The sequence below is a fragment of the Hibiscus syriacus genome, unplaced genomic scaffold (assembly GCF_006381635.1).
Source record: "Hibiscus syriacus cultivar Baekdansim isolate YM2019G1 unplaced genomic scaffold, ASM638163v2 tig00111582_pilon, whole genome shotgun sequence".
In the NCBI taxonomy this organism is placed as follows: Eukaryota; Viridiplantae; Streptophyta; class Magnoliopsida; order Malvales; family Malvaceae; genus Hibiscus; species Hibiscus syriacus.
This window is the reverse complement of record NW_024063126.1, coordinates 12184359-12205524: the sequence shown is the minus strand read 5'-3', so window position 1 is coordinate 12205524 and position 21166 is coordinate 12184359. Positions and strand designations below refer to the sequence as shown.

The 21166-nt window shown below is 34.0% G+C and overlaps 2 protein-coding genes across 2 annotated transcripts; both read right to left on the bottom strand.

The window, feature by feature from the left end:
* Positions 1 to 15331: 15331 nt before the first annotated feature.
* Positions 15332 to 16564, bottom strand: LOC120165135 (60S ribosomal protein L13-1). The gene is made up of 5 exons (XM_039174719.1): positions 16496 to 16564; positions 16284 to 16400; positions 16041 to 16174; positions 15632 to 15790; positions 15332 to 15567 (listed from the first exon to the last, which is right to left on the bottom strand). The coding sequence occupies exons 2-5, from the start codon at positions 16390 to 16392 to the stop codon at positions 15514 to 15516; spliced, it is 456 nt and encodes a 151-aa protein (XP_039030650.1). The 5' UTR covers positions 16393 to 16400; positions 16496 to 16564; the 3' UTR covers positions 15332 to 15513.
* A 1501-nt stretch (positions 16565 to 18065) lies between these two features.
* On the bottom strand, positions 18066 to 18494 carry LOC120165461 (VQ motif-containing protein 22-like). Its single transcript, XM_039174972.1, has one exon. It carries the CDS (start codon positions 18492 to 18494, stop codon positions 18066 to 18068), a length of 429 nt encoding a protein of 142 aa, XP_039030903.1.
* Between the last annotated feature and the right edge of the window lie 2672 nt (positions 18495 to 21166).

Sequence of the window (21166 nt, the reverse complement as noted above, 5' to 3'; positions counted from 1 at the left end):
TAGAGTCATGAAAAAGGTTGAACAAAATTTTCTCATTATGAACTTCTTCTTCCTCTTCAGATAAGTTCTTCTCATTATGAACTTTCTGGAAAAGTTGATCTATCGAATGATGAATTCAAACAAAAAGTTGAACAAATTCTTCTCATTATGAATTTCTTCTTCCTCTTCAGATAAGTTCTTTCATTATGAACTTTCTGGAAAAGTTGATCCATCGATGATGAATTCAAACAAAAAGTTGAACAAATTCTTCTCATTATGAATTTCTTCTTCCTCTTCAGATAAGTTCTTCTCATTATGAACTTTCTGGAAAAGTTGATCCATTGAATGATGAATTCAAAAAGTTGAACAAATTCTTCTCATTATGAATTTTTTCTTCTTCAGATGACGAGTTCTTCTCATTATGAACTCTACCTAGCAATGTTGATCCATCAAATGATGAATTCAAACAAAAGGTTGAACAAATTCTTCTCATTATGAACTTCTTCTTCCTTCTTCAGATGAGTTCTTCTCATTATGAAATTTAACTGGCACTGTTGATCCATTGAATGATGGATTTAAATCTTTGCTAAAATCTTTGAAATTCCTGTCAAAATTCAACATGGATAAAATGAATGAAAATGCATATTTTGCAAATGCCTAAATATGATGCATGAATGTTAAGTTTATTTTTATTTGATTTCAAATTGGTGAACTTAGTATTTCTTCAGTTGTGTAGAAATCCAATAAATCTTTCTTCTTCAAATCGGAGAATCTATCATCTTTGAAAAATGTAGATATAATGTCACAAAACCCCTTGAGAACAAAACTCAATGGCACAGGCTCTTGAAAAGTTTGCACTCATGTAACATGTTGATTCTGATAACTACTCATCTAATTATTAAGTGATATCTCAATATGATTTCACAGATATTGATAGTTCTTTTTATACCGAGAAAATTCTGAATTCTGATTCTGATGAGGAGAGTAAACTGTTATACTTGACGAAAATGGGATACTCAAATGCTATGTCTTCAATAGTTATAGAGATATAATCCTGATTCATCAATTGCATAGTTGACAGATTTTATATGTGCTGCTCAAATGGCTAAGGCTGCTGACACACTTCTTCCGGTAAAAGATAGGAAGCCATTATACAATGATCCCAATTACAAGAAAAGGCGAAACTTGGGCTATGATTTTCTTAAAAAAGAAGAAGCAGAGGAAGCTTGAAAAGAAGCTTCTTAATGAAGACGATCATGCAGTTCATCTTTCAATTCTAATGATTGGTTCTGTGGTTCTTACCGAACCAGATCAGATAACTCAAAGAACACTTCCAAAAGATGCTATTGGGTCTCCTTATTTCTACTATGAGCAAATTCATCTTTTAAATATAATAATTGGTTTTGGGGTTCATACCAAACCAGATCAGATAACTCAAAGAACACTTCCATAAGATGCTATTGGGCCTCCTTATTTCTACCATGATAACGTGGCACTTGCTCCAGTTAATGTTTGGACTGGAATATCACAGTACTTATTCGATGTAGAGCCATAATTTGTAGATTCGAAGCATTTTCATGCTGCTACACTGAAAAGGGGCTATATTCATGATCTGCCAATTGAGAACAGATTTCTTCTTGTTCCACTTCCAAATAAATCTATGATGGTGATAATTTGCTTACTTTGTATTTCATGCCTTTAAAAGTATTAACATAAAGTGATATTCATAAATCTTTAACTTATTTCAAAATTATGTTAATCCATTTACAAAATAAAAGAATAAGTTGAATTTTCGAAAATAAATTGAATCTCAAATAAATTGAATTTAGAGAAAATAAACTTAGAATTTATTAATAAATAGATAGAATGGTTTTCAAAGTTATGGCAAGCATAGGAATGATAAAAATTCAAATGACTCAACAAATTATTAGCATAAGTATTTCTAAATTAATCAAATTGATATAATTTAGAGTACTGATGTAAGCTTTTGTCTGAAAGATCTAAAACGTTGTCAGAATGCTTGTAGATGTGAAGTTCCTCCCAAACTATCAAAATCTTAAGAGGGTTCAATTGTCAGATGCCTAATATCAACATGCATTTGAGCCGCCCTTTCAGGTTTTCAACTCAAATCATTCCTTTGGTTACAAGATGCCCTTTGCGGGTTTTCATCTTGACCACCTCTTTTTTTTCCTTTTTTTTCTTCTTCTTCTTCTTTTTCTTTTTCTTTTCTTCTTTTCATTTTTCTTCAAGCATAATATTTCTTGACAGAATCCGAGTTTATTGGATTTCTCAGAATTTTTCCATCCATTTCTGCCAAGAACAACGCTCCTACGGAAAAGGCCTTTTTTACAACATATGGCCCTTCCCAATTAGGCATCCATTTCCCACGGAAATCTTTATGTATAGGCAAGATTTTTTTTAGTACTAGATCACCCTCTTCGATGTACTTTCTTATCATGAGACTTCATCATCCGTTTCTGATACATCTGTCCATGGCAAATAGCTTTCAATCTTTTCTCCTCAATAAGGTTCAATTGATCAAATCTAGCTTGGATCCATTCAGATTCATCCAATTTTGTTTCTCTCAAAATTCAAAGCGATGGAATCTCAACTTCAATTGGTAAGACTGCTTCCATCCCATAGACTAAAGAAAAAGGCGTTGCCCCAGTAGATGTTCGAACAGTAGTTTGGTATGCATATAAAGCAAAAGGTAACTTCTCGTGCCAATCTTTGTAAGTTTCAGTGGTTTTTGTAATGATTCTCTTGATGTTCTTATTTGCTGCTTCAACTGCCCCATTCATTTTTGGACGATATGCCACTGAGTTTGCATGTTTGATCTTAAATTGTGTACAAAGTTCGGTCATCATTTTGTTGTTCAGGTTCAGAGCATTATCTGTAATGATCCTTTCTGGTAGGCCATACCGGCAAATTATTTCTTTCTTTATGAATTTACAGACTGTGAACCTCTTAATATTGGCATATGAAGCAGCTTCAACCCATTTGGTAAAATAATCAATTACCACAAGGATGAAGCAATGTCCATTCGATGTTTTTGGTGTGATTGCCCCAATGACGTCTATTCCCCACATAGAAAATGGTCAGGGTGCTGTCATTACATGTAAAGGAGATGGGGGTACATGAATCTTGTCTGCATATATCTGGCATTTATGACATTTCCTTGCATAATCAATGCAATCTGTGTGCATGGTAGCCCAATAGTATCCATATCTCATTATTTTTCTAGCCATGGAAAGACCATTTGCATGTGTTCCACATATTCCACTGTGTACTTTTTCAATGATGCTTCTGGCTTCGATGGTATTTAAACATCTCAATAGCATTTGATCATTGCTTATTCTATACATAGTCTCGCCATCAAGAAAATATCCAGCAACCATTCTTCTCAAGGTTCTTTTATCAATTTCAGATGCATTTTGTGGATAACTTTGATTTTTGATATATTGCAGGATATCATAATACCATGGTTTACCATCTACCTCTTCTTCCACACTATAACAATGTGCAAGAATTTCATATACTTGCATTTTGATTGGCATCATATCAACTTTCTTAGTTGCCTGAAACATAGCAGCTAATGTAGCCAAAGCATCTTCCATTTGATTTTCTTCTCGAGGGAGATAATTGAAGGTGACTCTCTCAAATTCTTTCACTAATTCGAGGGTAAAATTTCGATATTCTAACAATTTGGGATCTTTTGTTTCCCATTCACCTCGTAATTGATACACCACTAACGATGAATCTCCATATATCTTGAGACATTTGATTTTTCTTTCTATAGCTGCTTTTAATCCCATGACACAAGCTTCATATTCTGCCATGTTATTGGTGTAAAAGAACTCCAGTCTACTTGTAAAGGGATAATAAATATTTTCTGGAGAAATTAATACTGCCCCGATTCCTCATCCCAAGGCGTTGGATTCTCCGTCAAAGTAAAGTTTCCGAGATGCATCATTTGTTCCGACTTCTTCATTCATGGATATGCACAACAAATCTTCATCTGGAAAATTAAAACTCAAAGGCTGATAATCATTCGATACACGACTGGCCAGAAAATCAGCTATGACACTTCCTTTTATCGCTTTTTGGTTGACATATACAATATCAAACTCGGATAATAACATCTTCCATCTAGCCATTCTGCCTGTCAAAGCTGGTGATTCCATTAAGAATTTCAAAAGATCAAGTTTGGATATCAACCAAGTAGTATGATATAACATGTATTGTCTGAGTCTTTGAGTAGCCCACACCAAGGCACAACATAACTTTTGTATTGGTGGATATCGAATTTCACAATCAGTAAATTTTTTGCTCAGATAATAAATGGATTTTTCTTTTCTTCCAGATTCATCATGCTATCCCAATACACATCCCATCGAATTTTCAAAGACTGTCAAGTAGAGAATTAATGGTCTATCAGGCATTGGTGATATTAAAATTGGGGCATTGGATAAATATTTCTTAATAATATCCAAAGTTTCTTGACATTCATCATTCCAGACTTCAGGATTGTTCTTTCGAAGTAATTTGAACACTGGATCACATTTGTCAGTTAATTGAGAAATGAACCGAGATATATAATTTAATCTTCCCAAAAAGCCTCGAACTTGTTTTTTTGTATTGGGTGGTGGAAGATCTTGAATTGCTTTTACTTTATCTGGATCAATCTCGATTCCTTTTTTTGCTGACCACAAATCCCAAAAGTTTCCCGGAAGTTACCCCAAAAGTACATTTAGTAGGGTTGAGCTTTAATTGATACTTCATCAATCTCTGGGTGGTGGAATATGTTCTTCTTCAGTTCGGGATTTGGCAATCATGTCATCTACATATACTTCAATCTCTTTGTGCATCATGTCATGAAACAAAGTTACCATGGCTCTTTGATACGTTGCCCCTGCATTTTTTAATCCAAATGACATTACTTTATAGCATAATGTGCCCCACATGGTTACAAATGTTATTTTTTTCCATGTCTTCAGGATTCATTTTTATCTGATTATATCATGAAAAGCCATCCATGAATGAAAACCATGCATGTCCTGCAGTATTGTCCACCAAGGTGTCTATGTGGGGTAATGGAAAGCTATCTTTCGGACTAGCTTTGTTGAGATCTCTGTAATCCACACACATTCGAACTTTCCCATTTTTCTTTGGTACTGGAATAATGTTGGCTACCCATTCTGGGTATTTGGCTGCCTGTAGGAAACCTGCATTAATCTGCTTCATCACTTCCTCTTTGATCTGCAACAACATTTCTGGCCTCATTCGCCTGAGCTTTTGTTGGACCGGTTTATATTCTGGATTGATTGGAAGCTTGTGCATCACTATATCTGTACTCAAACCAGGCATATCTTGATAAGACCAGGCGAAGATATCTTTGAACTCTTGAAGGAGATTTATCAATTCTTGTTTTATCTGGATTGTCAGAGTAGTACCAATTTTTACCTCCTTTATTTCTTTATCTGTTCCCAAATTTACAATCTCAATCTCTTCTTTGTGAGGTAAAATTTGTTTATCTTCTTTTTCTACCAGTCTTAATAATTCAGTAGGAACATCACATTCCAGTTCATCCTCACACTCATTGATTTCCTCCAGACATATGGGCTGCTCTAAATTTATCTCTCGATTAAATTTAGGAATTAACATGCTATTAACATTGTGACACCTGCAAATTTAAGTCGGACATATTTTCGAAAGAATATAGTAAATTTATGAAATAAGTAAATATAAAAATGTAAAGAATGATTGCCATCTAAAAATTTTAAAGAAAATTTCTTATATTTAATATTAGGTGAACTTAACATAATTTCCTTTACAAGATAACAAAAAGTTTTCATACTTTTGGGCTAAACATAAAGATTAGTTCTGAATATTACTTTGTGTTAATATTAAAAACTACAGGAAGGTCTTCAACGGTCCAATTGTTGAGTGTTTCTCCAGGAAAACAAGGGCGAATCCTATCCAAGTATTTGCCAGTCTTGTTTTCATTCATGATCATGTTGATAAATAATCCATTCATAGCTTCTTCAACTATGCTTTGATCTTTCGTCAACTTTTCTTCTTTAAAGGCCTCAACAAGCTGTTGTTCTACATTAATGGTTCCCCCTGATTTGAATATGGTCTTCAACTGTTGGAAAAACATGTGTTCCCAAAGGATTTCTTCTCATTTCAACCTTGCCTTTCTATCTTCACACCTTCTTTTCATCTCATTGTTCTTTTGCTGAAAATTGGGCTTAAATCCAAGCCCAAAACGATCTTTCTTCATTTTCATACTTACAGGAACTGAACTCCCTTGAAGATTCTTTCCTAAACCTTTCCCAGTTTTAGCTCCGATGCCTAAAGTCTGTCGTACCGTCATCTTGGTGCAATCAGACAATCTGGGATATGGAATTTTGCTTCCTTCTGCAATAAATGTTGCATTGACAAATTCAAGGGCTCGGAAAGAGCATTCAAGAGCATCATCATTGGTTTCAATATATGGAACATCACTTGTTATAGACGCAATGATTTCTTCTTCAGCTCCTACGCATATTAGTTGTCCATCAACAACGAATTTCAATTTCTGATGTAATGAAGAAGGAACGGCTCCTGCAGAATTAATCCATGGCCTCCCTAATAAACAATTATATGTAGGGTGGATGTCCATCACCACAAAGTCAATATTGTACACGACTGGTCCGATTAACAATGGTATTTCCATTTTCCCAAGCACTTCTTTTTGAGTGCCATCAAAAGCTCGCACTACATTCTGATAACTTTTCATGTGTGATTTATCCACAGGCATTCTTTGAAGTGTGACTAGAGGCATCAAGTTAAGAGCGGATCCATTGTCAATCAATACTCCTGGCAAAACATGACCATGACAATGTGTGGTAATATTCAAAGCTTTTACTGACCCCATTCCGCCTTCAGGTATTTCATCATCCGTGAACGTTATGTAATTGTCAGCGGCTATATGTCCCACAATTTTGTCAAGTTTATTGAGGGATATATCTTCAAAGATAAAGGCTTGATTAAGCATTCTCATCAAAGCATTTCTGTGTGCTTCTGAATTCATCAATAGATCAAGAATAGAAATTCTCGCTTGTTGTTTATGTAGTTGTTCAACCACACTATACTCACTATGTTTCAGGAATTTCAAAAAATTCTTGTGCTTGTTTTTCTGTTACAGGCTCATTGAATGCTGGAGGGGATTCATCATCAAATACCTTTTGGGGTATTGCTATGGATTTTCCTTTTGCTTTCACTTGTTCTGATGCATTGGATGTTTCGGGAGAGTAACATCTCCCACTTCTTGTAAAGAATCCGACTTCACTCACTGCTTCAGACGTCGAATCCAGACTCTGTGTTTTCTCTTCTGTTTTTTTCCAGAGAAACAGATCCTCCTACCATTGAAACATTGGTAGTATAATTCCAAGGTACCCTGCGGGTATCCTTGTATGGAAATGGTAAAGGAGTTGTGATAACTACTTTCGGCTTTGTTGGTGCAGGAATCACTGTAGATGATTTCACATTAATAATCACAGGATCACTTGTTCTCTGATTAGGTTTAGAATCATCTGATGAGCAAACATCATCTTCTCTTTTCCCTGGTTCTTCTTCAAAGAATTCTATCTCTCTGTTATTCATCAATTTTTACACCAATTCCCTAAATTCAGGACATAGTTGAATTTCATGCCCCTTCTCTTGATGATATTCACAATAATTCTTGCCTTCATTATGCTTTGGCCTGAATTCTTGTGGAATTATACCGGATAAGGAGAGTTGTTGAAATATCCAAACAAAAGGAGATTTAATTTCAGAAATGTCAGTTTTTGCTTTCTTTCTGTTCTCTTCCTGAATTGCATTCACATTTTTATCTCCATGATTTGGCAGCGGATGATTTGATGTAGATGGTGAATTGAATTCCAACTTTCCAGTGTTGATCAAATTTTGAACCACCCTTTTAAATGCCAAACAGTTTTCAATAGAATGACCCGTAATTCCTTCATGGTAAACACAGTGTACCTTTACATCATACCATGGAGGGCATGGTGGTTGCATGGGAACCAAAGGATAGGCCCGTATGACATCTGCTTTTAATAGCGAATCATAGATCTCAGCATAGGGTACTGGTAAAGGTGTAAAAGACAACCTTTCATTTTCTTTTCGAGATCCTCTGGACTCTGCTCGATTAGTGTTTGTTTCTTATTTCTTAACCCTTGGCTGGGTTATTGTAACACTTTTCGATGAATCCTTGTTGTAAGAGTTTGCATTGTTGACTTCATTCTCTTTTTTTCGGCACATAGGTCTTTTGGAACTAGACCCCTCATTTGATTCAATTTTACCACTTTTCAAGACATTTTTAATGAGTTCTCCAGAAATGACCAAATCTGCAAAATTTCTGGTTGCATTCCCCATTAGATGATTTAAATAAAGAGCTTTCAATGTATGGACAAATATTACTATGGCCTCTTTTTCTGACAGAGGTGGTTGAACTTGGGCTACTGTGTCACGCCATCTCTGAGCATACTGTCTGAACGTTTCGTTATTCTTTTTCTCCAAATTTTGGAGAGTCCATCTATCATGGACCATGTCTGTTACGTGGCGGTATTGCTCTAGGAATGCCTTAGCCAGATCTTTCCAGGATCTAATGTTGGCTTTGGTCAATTGAGTATACCATTTTAAGGCTGGTCCTGTCAAACTATCTTGAAAGTAGTGAATTAACAATTTCTCGTCTTTCACATATCCTGCCATTCTACGACAAAACATAGTAATGTGGGATGAAGGGCACGTGGTACCGTCATATCTATCAAATTCGGGAACTTTGAACTTGATGGGGATGATTAGGTCTGGAACCAAACTCAACTCCCTAGCGTCAAACCCATAGAATGATTCAGTTATTTCCACGGATTTCATCCGTTCTTCTAAGCTCCTGATCTGTCTGGTCAATTCTTCATTTACTTTTTCTTTCTCATTCAGCTCATTCAAATCTGGGATTAGATGCTCAGCATTAAAATCTCCTATTTTCACATCTGATATAAGTGGATTTTTGCTTGAAGATGCAGGATCCACTTGTCGATTTTCAAGTGGTTTGGCTTCTTGAAATGCTGATGTGCGGGCATTGATTTGTATAGGTGTAGTACCAGAGTGATAAATTGGTTCTGGTGGGAAACCTAGAGGATACATAGGTTCTTGGTCGAAAGATACAGGATTTTCATGCATTTTTCCAATGATAGCCTGTCTTTTAAACATGTCTTCTATTTTCTGCATCATGCTGTCTTGTGAATTTGCAATATTGGCTTCAATTTTCTCTAGCTTCATTCTCATCTCTGCTTGTTCTTTATTATGTTCTTCCTCAATACGTTGTATTTTATCCTCCATAATTTTCTTAGTAGCTTGTCTAGTACCGTAGTGATGTTGTATTTCTCTTTTGGCCAGAATAATTGCGATTGAAAATTCTTTTGATATTATTTTTTCAAATTTTAATTAATGAATGTTATCTTAATAATAAAAAATAATGTAATGAATAATGAATGTATGCAAAATGCATGTATGCAAAAGGTATTGATCCCAAAAAGTTAACTGTCATAGAACAACTTTCATCGGCATACAAAAGTTTCTTTATAATAGTTCATAACTACAGATAAGGCGTAGCTTTCCTATTAAGCTCTATAATTTCTTTTATTATCCATGACACCTTCTTTCCGAACTTAGAAACTGGATTAACGTGATGCTCAATTATTTTTGCTTCAACAGCTAGTTCCCCAACATATCTAGCAACTTCGCTCATTTGTACCATGACCTCGAATACCATATTACTTCTTTCTTCACTTCTTTCTACATAGAAATCAGTTGATTTTTGCCATTGTTCATTAGTTCCTTCGAGAGTTTGCTCTAACTCAGTGATTCTGACTTGACAATTGTGCAGAGTTTTTTCAAGATATCTAATGCGTCTTCGCAGTGAAGCACTTTCCTCATTACTTTCTTTGAGATCACTAGGTCCGAGACGAACCTTTTCTTGAAATAATGACTCTTCAAGTTGTAAAATGTAAGCATTAAACTCTGAGTTTTTGTTTCTAGACTGATCCAGATCTTCTTCAAGTTTTGTTCGTGCTTCTTGCGTTCTTTGATTAAGCTTCTGGATTTGAACATTCTTGTTTCTGCATCTTTGCATCCAATTGCTAGCCACTTCTTGCTCTACCTCAAGTTTGGTGTTGAAATTCTTTCTTTCCAGCTCCCATTTTTCTTTTTCAACATTGAACTCTTCAATCCTTTGGCCCCTGACTTCAAGTTCTGCAATCAAATGGTTCATTTCAGATTCAAATTCCTTGAACATGATATTTTTCTCACCTTCAAATTTATGAAAGATGTCATTCTTCATCTCTTCTAAATCTTTGGCTCGATCCCTTTCTCTTTGTATTTCATTCATGATCTCGCGGTGTTCAGCTTTGTGTTTTATAATTCGCTCTCTTCTGTCAACCTCAAAATCTTCCATTTTTTGCTTTCCTTTCTCAAGGCTTTTGAGTAGACGGCTATTCTTTCTTTTCAGATCTTCAACTCGATTTTTCTCGATGTTCAAATCTCTGGTCATCTGTACTGTTGATTGGCTCGGTCCTGATGCTTTTCGGGATTTATATAACTCCTGGTAATTTTTCTTTAATGTTCTGAATTCACCATCAACTTTTTCTTTGTTTTCTCTCAACATTGCACATTGTGATGAATGAAAGTCAATGTCAATACCCAACATAGCTTTATCTCGTCTCATTTGCTCTAATTCTCTCGACCAACCTTCTCTTTCTGCTTCAAACTCAGCTCTCAGGATTTCAATTTCTGATGGAACCACCTTAATGGGATCTTCCATAGAGATATCCTCATTTTGGTCTGGTAGAGGAATATTTTCATTTTTCCTGACAGATCTCCATTCCTCATAATCAGGAGTTAGCATTTCTTTTGCTGCTTTAGCTCGGATACAAAAAGTTGTTTTCCAAGCTGTAAAGGCTTCCATGATATTTCTTTTATAATTTTTGCTGTGGAATGCGAACTCAGATGAATGTAATCCAACAGTGATATGTATAAATTGACGACCTTCATACTGTCTTATGACCAGAAGTGGTGCATATCCAATTCCTCCCCACAATCCGAGCAGCATTATCCAGTTGTAATCACCACATTTGTAAAAGAATTCCCTTTGGATTTGCCACGGGGCTCGCCAAACAATGTCATCGCTTTGCAGATTTCGAAAGGCATTAATCCACATATCTTTCGTAATTTCTTTCGGCCATTCTTGCTCCAGAAATTCTTTTAATGGTGAATAATCCGTATTAAAGCGTCGGTATGAAACCTTTTATGTCCTCCAAAAATGGCTACGGATCCAGACATATAACAATTGGGTACACCCTGAGAATCTTCCACCTCCTAGCTTTCTACAAGCATTTAATGATCTGAAAGTCTCTACTAGAATTCCAGATGCAGGATTAATCTTTTTTGGTAGCTGCTCAAACAAATCTACTACTGCAGCTTCAATATATCCAAATACTTTTGGGAAGATGACCATACCATACATACCCAGAGCAAAGAGATCGAATCGTACTTTAGTGTCTAGATGACTCTGAATAAGTTCTTTAATGTTGGTCCAAGCAATGCCTTCGCTTTCGCCCTTTTGTTTTGTACGGGATACCACCCATTCCTCTCGTACTCCAACAATCTTTGCTAATTTAACTCGAAAAGGTTGAGTTTTAATTGACCTTGAATAAATTCGATTCTCCAAAGCCCCTTCTATATGTAGTAAAGTTGTGTACTCTTCAATAGTAGGAACCAAGTCCTTCTTATTGAGAGTGAAGCAATTGTACCCTGGATTCCAGAATTGAATTAGGGCTCGAAGTAAGTCATCATCAACTTCGACATAGAGCAAATATGGGATGTCTCCGTAAGTCTGATAAAACTGTAACTTTTTGTTTGAGTCCCAACTCTCCCAAATGCCTCGCAAATCTCGTATATCATTTCTTTTTAGCGAAACTGGAGCATAACTGGTTAAGTCAGATACATAGTCATCCTGCAGACTGTCTCCTCCTTGTCTTTGTAAGTCCTCAGCCCACTGTCTTACTTCTGAGTTTAGAACTATTTGATTTGAACACTTTTTATCCATGGATGAAGGTTTTCCAATGAGACAATTAACACGAGGATCAATGCCTTTTATCCTGTATGATGATATGCAAACAGAAGAAATAAAACACACAAAAAAATGAATTAGTTTACATAATAAAGGAAGAATAATTTGATAATTATGTCTACCTAAATATTTCTATTTAAACATGCTTTCTTCATACTTTAAATAATTTAAATTCACATGCAATTTATTCAGTAAGAAAATAAATAAATAAATTAAAAGGAAAAGTTAAAATTCATTTCTCCTGTGTTTACACCTATTTTGAACAAAATTTCGGCATGGCTTCAGATCGGAAGAGTTTCTAGGGTTTATTATATGTAGGGTTTCAGATCTAAGAATAAAGGTACCTGAATTGTCCTTGTTAGTGCCCCCTTGGGCTGTTAACCCTCAATCCTAGTCCATCACAAACTAAAGTGGATCGAGTTCAATTCAAGGGGATACACTTCTCTATTCCTGACACGGAGAATAAATTCTCACGAAGACATAGAGCATATAAACCCCGAAAGTTACTTGCTAGGTCTGACACGGAGAAAAAATTCTCACGAAGACGTCGTTTTCACTCCCACTTAAAAGGGACCAACTCAATTATAGAGCTTTATGTTATGCAATGCAAGTGTTGTGTGTGAGGAGAAATGTTCAAACCTCTGACAGAAAAATAAAATAATTAAATAAAATATTTGCAAGTAAAATGAAATATTAATATAAATACTATAAAAATAATAAGTATATAAAAAATTTGAAAAGAAAGAATTATAAATTAAATATATGATTTTTAAATTTATAATTAATAGAGACAATTTATAATTGTTTTTTAAAAGCCTGACCATCCCCAGCGGAGTCGCCAAACTGTCGTAACCGATTTTCGTCCGGGCACGAATTTTTTACTTAGCGGGAAAAGTGATGTGAATAAATGGTTTTTTTAAATAATTTGGGAGTCGCCATCGGCCTTTTGGATCAGGTAGGTCGAATACCTAAAAATCATCTTTTAAAAGAGTTTTTCAGAAAACATCGATTAAAAGATAAACTGATCTGCGTTTTAACAAAAAATTCATTCTTTTTAATGATAAAAAGGGATTCGTGGTCGGTTACGTTTAGGGAAGGATTAGCACCCCTACAACGTCCAAAATTGGTACTTTTTAATTATACATTATCTTTATTATTAGAAATTTAAAAATTCAAAATATATTTAATTTATAATCCTATTATTTTAAAATTATAATTATGAAAAATATATATTAATTTATATATTTATAAATAAAATATTTATTTATTTAGAAATATCAAAAAATGACTTCTAGGTGTCTTAAGACAGTTCTTTTCTTTGATATTAAAAAATAAATAATTAAAACAATTAATATATAATTTATAAAATAAGATATTTATTTATTTAAAAATATCAGAAAATGGACATCCAGTTATTTTAAGACTGTCCTTTCTTAATATTGGAAAATAAATAAATATTAAAATATGATTAAAATGATTTAAAAGTAATATATTACATTTATAAATAGGATTTTTGTAAAATAAATAAATATTATTTATTATATATATATATACATGAATAAATAATAATAATAATAATTAAATATATGAACATATATTTTTTAAAATTTAAAATATAAATAAACAATAACTAAAATTAACATTAAATATATAAAAAGTAATAAGACTTTAAATAAAGGTATTAAATGGCTAAATTATAACATTTTAAAATTAGATACCTAATTTATAAATAATTATTTAATATTTCAGTGACTAAACATGCAATTTTTCTTATTTTTAATTTAGGGACTAAATTAAAAATATATAAAATTCGAACATCAAATTAAAACATGTTGTTCATGATTAAAATATTAATTATTAAAATTAAAGGACTAAATCTGATATTTTATTTTAAATATATATAATTACGGTTAAGGGCTAAAATATAAATAAATAAAATTTAGAGACCAAATTAAAAGGATCATAAATTTGATTCAATGACTAAAATGTAAAACATATAAAATAGAGGGACTACGGACAAGGTTTAACGTTTAAAAATTACACACATACCCCTCCCCAAAACGACGTCATTCGAGGAGGGCTATTTAAGCCCAAAACGGCTGGCCCGAAGGGCCAGCTCTCTTATTTATCACTTTCTTTCCTCTCTTTAAAAGCGGAGAGAGAAAAATTCTCTCTGGCTTCTCTCTAGCTTCCCTCACTGGAGGGAAGCCGGTCATCGGCAGGCAGCCGTATACCGCCGCCGGCCACCGTCTCTGGTGGCCGGAAAGTTTCGTTTTACATGAAAATAAAGGCCTTCTCTTCCTAAGGCCAAATCTGGCTTTAGTTTATCGAGGCTCCAAGGGTAAGTTTCCTTTCTTCTCTCTTTTTTAGTTTCTTTTGTTGCTTCCTCCCTGTCCCCTCCTTTGTAGGTGGGTCGAGGCTTTTATAGCCTCCACGAGATGCGCCTCGGACCGGTCATAAGAGTGAAGCCCAGTGAGTCACCAAACCTATGGTGGTGACTCACAAAAAACAAGCGACGTGTGCGGCTGTAATGGATCTTCTGGAAACTTTGACGGGGCATCGTGGCAGTGGCGGAGCGAAGTGGAGCGGCTGGAAGTAGAAACGGCGCCGCGTGGTCCCTAGGGTATCATCACCTTAGGGTTTGTGCTGGATGCGTGTGGGCCGTTGGATCTCTCAGATCCAACGGCTGTGATGCTGAGGCGGCTGGATGATGATATGGAAACTCTAAATTGGTTTTAGGGTTTCCTGATGGGTTTGGGCTTGGTCTCTTGTAACTGGGCTTGTCTGGGTTGGGCTGGACTTGGCCTGTTTGTAATAATAATAATAATAAATAAAATAATAATAATAATAATATATAAAATAATAATAATAATAAATAATAATAATAGAAAATGGAGAAAAAAATAGTATCTTCAACTTGTAATGAAGATATGAAATATATCAGAAAAAGAAAAGAAAATGCATCTCACCATTAATCAAACACGTAAAAAATACGTGCATGATCAATTATCAAGTGACAGATTTCCATCAGATGTACCAATCACGGAATGCATGCGTGCTTAGGAGAGAAAACATCTCAGGTCATTAATTAAATGCTAAAAATCTGGCTTACAGTTGTAGTACCAAAGTTCTCTAAAGCTGTTTTAAAACTCATGAAGAAAAAAACTAATGCTTTTACCAAGTCAAATAGCTCAACCTTACTTTTTGTCTTCTTTCTCAGCCTCAGCTGCCTTCTTCAATCTGGCACCAATATGGCGCTCATTCATCCGTTCAACACGAAGCTTGTTGTAGGCCTTGAATGACTTCATCTCCTCGGTAACCTTCACCAGCTCAACAGAAGGCTTCTCACGAGAAATTGGCAGGTATCATCCTTTGACTTGGGTTGCAGTTGCAAGCTCCTCGGCAGTAGAATCACCAGCCTACTCGGAACAAACAACATTTAAGAACACACGAAACAAGTTTCAAGATTCCACAAAGTTTTACCTTAAACTTGTGAGTACGTCTTGGGAAGACAACAAGCTTGGCCTTGTACGTCTTAAGCCTCTGAAAATTGGCTTGAAGACCTTCGAGAGATCGGTTCTTGCGACGGTGATCGACTGCAATACCAATGGTAGGCGCAAGCTTCTTTGAAATACCATCAGCTTGATCAGAGAAAAGGGTTCCAAACGGCACATTCAATAAAGCCATACACAAACAATATCAAAACAAGAAATCCATCTTATCTAAACAAAACACCCATTTACAAGCTAATAAAGACCAACAATAAGATTCATTGTTCTAGGTAGTCAACAAGGATGTTCATGATATCTAAACTGGATCAAATAGAAAACCCTAAATCTATATAAGATTAAATAGAAAAAACCCTAAAACAGGAAGGAATAAAAGAGCATACTTTAAGCTCTTCAAGAGTGAAACCCTTGCCAGCTCTCAACTTCATGTTGTACTTCAAAGTCTGACCATGGAAAATGGGACGTAGGGGTCCAGAAGTTGGCCTTGGGAAGATCCTTACAGCCTTCTTTTGCCTTGCTGCAAATCGCAAAACCCAAATCACAAATCAAATTTCAGCAGTTCAGGAAACATTAAAACGAGTTCACAAAAACGGATAAAGATAAAAACCCAGAGTAGATTAGCTCACCGATTCTTCTTCTAGCCTTTCTTGCAGGCTGATTGAACCATGTTTTCACATAGTTCTGCCAATGCTTCTTGAAATGGCCATTCGGTATAACATTGTTATGCTTAACCATAGCTTTCCCTGTGATTTAGTATGAAAAAAAAAGAAAATGATAATATCAACGAGAAAACAAAATTGGGGGGGAAAAAGAATCACAGGAAACGAAAGGGAGAAGCTTTGGCTGTGATGCTGACCAGAGACAAATGGAAGAGAACGGCGCAAAGAAAAACTATAAGCCCTTAGCATCTTATTAGGGGTTTTCGCGATAGTGATGGGTTTGCCTCTGTATTAAGGGGGTTTTATTGAAATTGAAGATCAAACAATATTTTTTTTATAATTATCGATATATGATCTATTAGGCGACTGATCAGTTCAAATATTGAAAATCCTCCCAAACCAACAATATTTGAAAAGAACAAATTATAAAGGTCAAATTCTATACAAGTCCTCATAGTATGTCTTTTTTTACAGGTTTAGTCTCTTTAATTATAGTGTAGTTGATAATGGGAGAGTATGAGTTTTATGAGAGAAATATTTGGTCCTATATATTTTTCTAGTTGATGATTGATCTATGTTAGTCGATAGTTGTTTTAAAGCCTCAATTATATTCATCATTGTTGTATACAGAAACGATGATGGTATATGAAAAGATTATAGCACCATTTTTGTATTGGTCCATTATTTACTTAGTCATGGGAAGGTTGACGTGTAGTTTACTGGAGTCGATTGACCCCATTTGGGTTTAGAAAATCCTTGTAAAAAGAAAATTTGGGAGAAACAAATGATATGTACTTGAACCCACTTGATCCCACTTATATTTTCTTGAATCCACTTGATACGAAATCTAAATCTGTCATTGTATTTAGTAAAACCATTGCAGCTATCTTTTTCAAATATGCATGGATAATTATTGGTGTAAATTTTATTGTTGATGTGAAATACTTTTTTACTTAACATCATGTATGTTACATGCCTTCAATGCTACAATCATTATCCTTATACCAAAGACTCATATATTCACTATGGTAAAGGACTTTAAACATATATTATGTTATTCTATTGTATAGAAGACCATTACTAGAATGTTAATGGATAGACTGATTATCTTATTCCTTAACATGATCCCATTGAACCAAATGTATTTGTAAGGGAATGAATATTGCATATAATACTCCTGGTGCAATAGAGATAGTTAAAAGGATATGAAATGAAAGGGTTTCTCTCTCTCTCTTAAATGCGTGTTTAAATTAAACTTATAAAGTGATTTTAGTGGTTAATAGGAATGTTTTTTTTCTAGAGGTCTTGGATTCAAGTAGTTGTGTCTACAGGATGTGTGTTGTCAATTGGTTAAGAAAATTACAAACAAATACTATCTTATAATCACCTCGTACTATTAAAAAAAGATATATGCTTAAATTTGATCTACGTAAAGACTTTGACCCTCTTAATTAAAGTTTTATACTTTTGGAAGCTACAGGGTTGTCTAGTAAGTTTGGAAAATAGATCAAAGTTTAAGGATCAATATAAAATGAAGATTATAGTTTGAAAACACATCATTCAATTAATTCCAATAATAATAACATCAATTAAATTAATATTCAGTCTATCATATTAATTTTAATCATATATTCATTTAACACGTGAATTTGGATTTAGTATAAAAAAGTTACACGAATTTAGACGTATGGTAAAATATTATATTTTTATGTTGCATACATATATAATTATTGGTGCATATATATTTGCCTAGGGTTCCCCCATGTCTTTGAAGGAATAGCTCCCTGCCCCTGGATTATAGTTGTTCAATGAGAACATGTACGCCTGGTTTTGGTGCTGCAATTGAGATACCATTTGTTGTTGATATTGCAAATGAGACATATCAGCCGGAGGAACCATCAGTGAAATACCAGCATTAACATGGGGTTGCTGCCGTTCTCCGAAACCGAATCCGAGATTTGGTTCACCGAGGTGAGGTCCGGGCCCAGGAGGTGCCGCCGCCGAAGCATTAGGACCAGCAGTGAAATGTTGAACCATGGCTCGGAAATTTTCCACATCCGTGCTCACCAAGGTAGGAGGGGTTCGCCTCGAAGCCCTTGTACGACTTCGAACTGGCCTCCCGACGCGGCGGCCGTCGGGTATCAAATTACCACCAGCTGAACCGGGAGGAGTAGACATTGTAACACTAGAAGAGCAGAAGAGAGTGAAAGTTCAGTGGTATATATTTTATGGAGGCTTCAACGTGGTCAAAACCGAATATGTTAGAGAAAATGAATGAAGTGTTGAATGTTTCTTCCTGGAAGCAGCCATTGCCTATCAGGATAACGTCAGCCATGACCTCTTTCTTTATAATATAGTTGATTTTGAATTGATCGGTATTTTCGAAAATTTAAATCTTTATATAATTTAGATATTATATTTTTATTGATAATTTAATTTATATTTCTAAAATTTTATAATTTTACATCTCTAAATTTTTAATAAATAACTTTTTAAATTCGTATTTTTTAACATAAACTTTTACATTGCATATATGGTCTTACATTTAAAATCAATTATTTTTAGATATAATAATCAAATTATAAAAAACTTAAAATAAACAAAAACGAATTTGTTGATAAAAATAAACTAAATGAATATACTTTGTTCAAATTTAATTTAATTAAAAATGAGTCTCAAAAACCCATTTAGTGATCTTAGTGGTAAAAGAGAGTGTTATTCTCTCTTGAGATTTTAAGTTCAAGCAATTGTATCCGCAAGATGTGTGTTATTAATGGTTAAGAAAGATTATAAACAATTAAATAACAAGATTTTAGGTAATATGTAATTTATTACATGTCTCTTGAATAATTTTAATGATTATAAGATAATATTTTTTTATAATATTTCTTAATCATTCACAACAAACATGTCACAACTGTTCGAAATCAGAACTTCTAGAGAATTATTTTTGAATTATTAAATAATTAAAAACATGATAAAAGACATTTCGAGTCAATCGGTCGAACTAATTTTATTTTATTTTATATTTTTTTATTAAAATTTATAAAATTTTGATTCAGTTATTATTAAACCAACATGTCAATTGATTGAATCAAACCAATAATTTATCAAATTTAACGTAATTAATTAGGTCTCTAGCCCATTACAATACTTCTAATTTTTTAAAGTTTTGAGTTCGAACACAAAATTATATTGTATTTGCTTTGGACTAATAAAAGAAAACATTAACTAACTAACAACCCAATAACCACCTATCAGCAGCCCAACTGTTAAGGTCCACATCTAAAGTTAATTACGTCTTTAGAAACAGATTTGTCATTTTTAAAATAAATTATTCTATTAAAATATTATTATAGATAGATCACTATACTAATAAAATTAAAAATGACACTTAATGTGGTATAGTATAATAACATTTCTAGTCTCAAAACCTATACATTATATTAATTTTATTCTCGTTCAAAGCAATTTAATAAATTTAATTCTTCATATTTAAAAATTTCATCAGTTTAGTCATTTTTATGATACCGCCAAATTTAGGGAGCCCATCATATCAATACAATAGTTGGATAATTGTATTTTGTCATAATGCAACAATAAGTTATTATTAAACTGTTATTATACCAAGAAAATAACATAACATTTATGGTAGAAGAACGAAGATAAAATGATAGAATTTCTAAATATAAATGATTAAATTTATTGAATTATTATAGATTAGGACCAAAATGGTAAATTGTATATGTTTTAAGAACTAAGACTATTATTATATTAGGTCACGTCATTGTTTTGTCTAATATTTAACGATTGAGTGATCTATTTAAATAATATTTTAATAGAATGACATGTTTGTAACTTTTAAAAAAGAAAGTAACAGATTTATTATCCAACATATAATTAAGTGATATTGGGTGTAGTTTTACGTATTATATTATATTACATATAATTAAGTGCTTAGTTTAAAAAAGCACCGCTTAAGCACGATTAAAGCGCTAAGCGACTCGAGCGAGGCCCCTGGCGCTTCAGCATAGCAAAAGCACTACGAATTCATTAAGCGGTAGTAATCGACGCTTTTAAAAGCGCTAATCGACGCTTAATCGCGAGTTTAGAAGATACGATTCTAGGCTTTAGTAGATACGATTTTTGGGCTTATTTAGGGTTTAGCGGGCTATTAGATTATCAGTTTTGGTTTTTTTTTTCTTGTAGCTTCACACTAAGAAACGAAACAGATTGGCACAATCTAGATTGAATGACATGGTGTTTGTGAAATTCAATCATGCCTTGGAGCGCCGAGCTAAAAGTAAGGAGACCGATCCCATTCTTTTGCAAGATATTGATGAGAGCAATGAGTGGTTGATGGGAAGAATGGAAGATGATGAAGATGATGATGAGCCGGTGTTTGTTTGTGAGGATTTGACATAGAGTGATGTTGCTAACGCTTCCGGTGCATATGAGCCTAGTTATCTAACTAGAGCATCAAAAGTAGTGAATGATAGAGCCGGACCATCGAGAAATGATAAAGGAAAATCTCCTGCTCATAATCCTATCTCTAGTAGACCATCTTGTAGATGTTTAGTTGATGAAGATGAGATGGAAGAAGATATTGGAGTGTCTAGTGATGAAGGAGATGGTGTTGTCCGAGTTGATGACGATGATGATTTAGAGGATTTTTAGTTATAAGGAATTGAGGGTTTAGAAAAATACTTCTGTTCATCTCACTTTAGACTACTTTTGGTGTAGACCATCTTTTGAGATTAATATGCTCGTATAGTCATATGGTTAATCATATATAAGTATTTAAGTGTTTATAACTTATAAGTAAATTGAGAATTATATTTTGGTGTTTA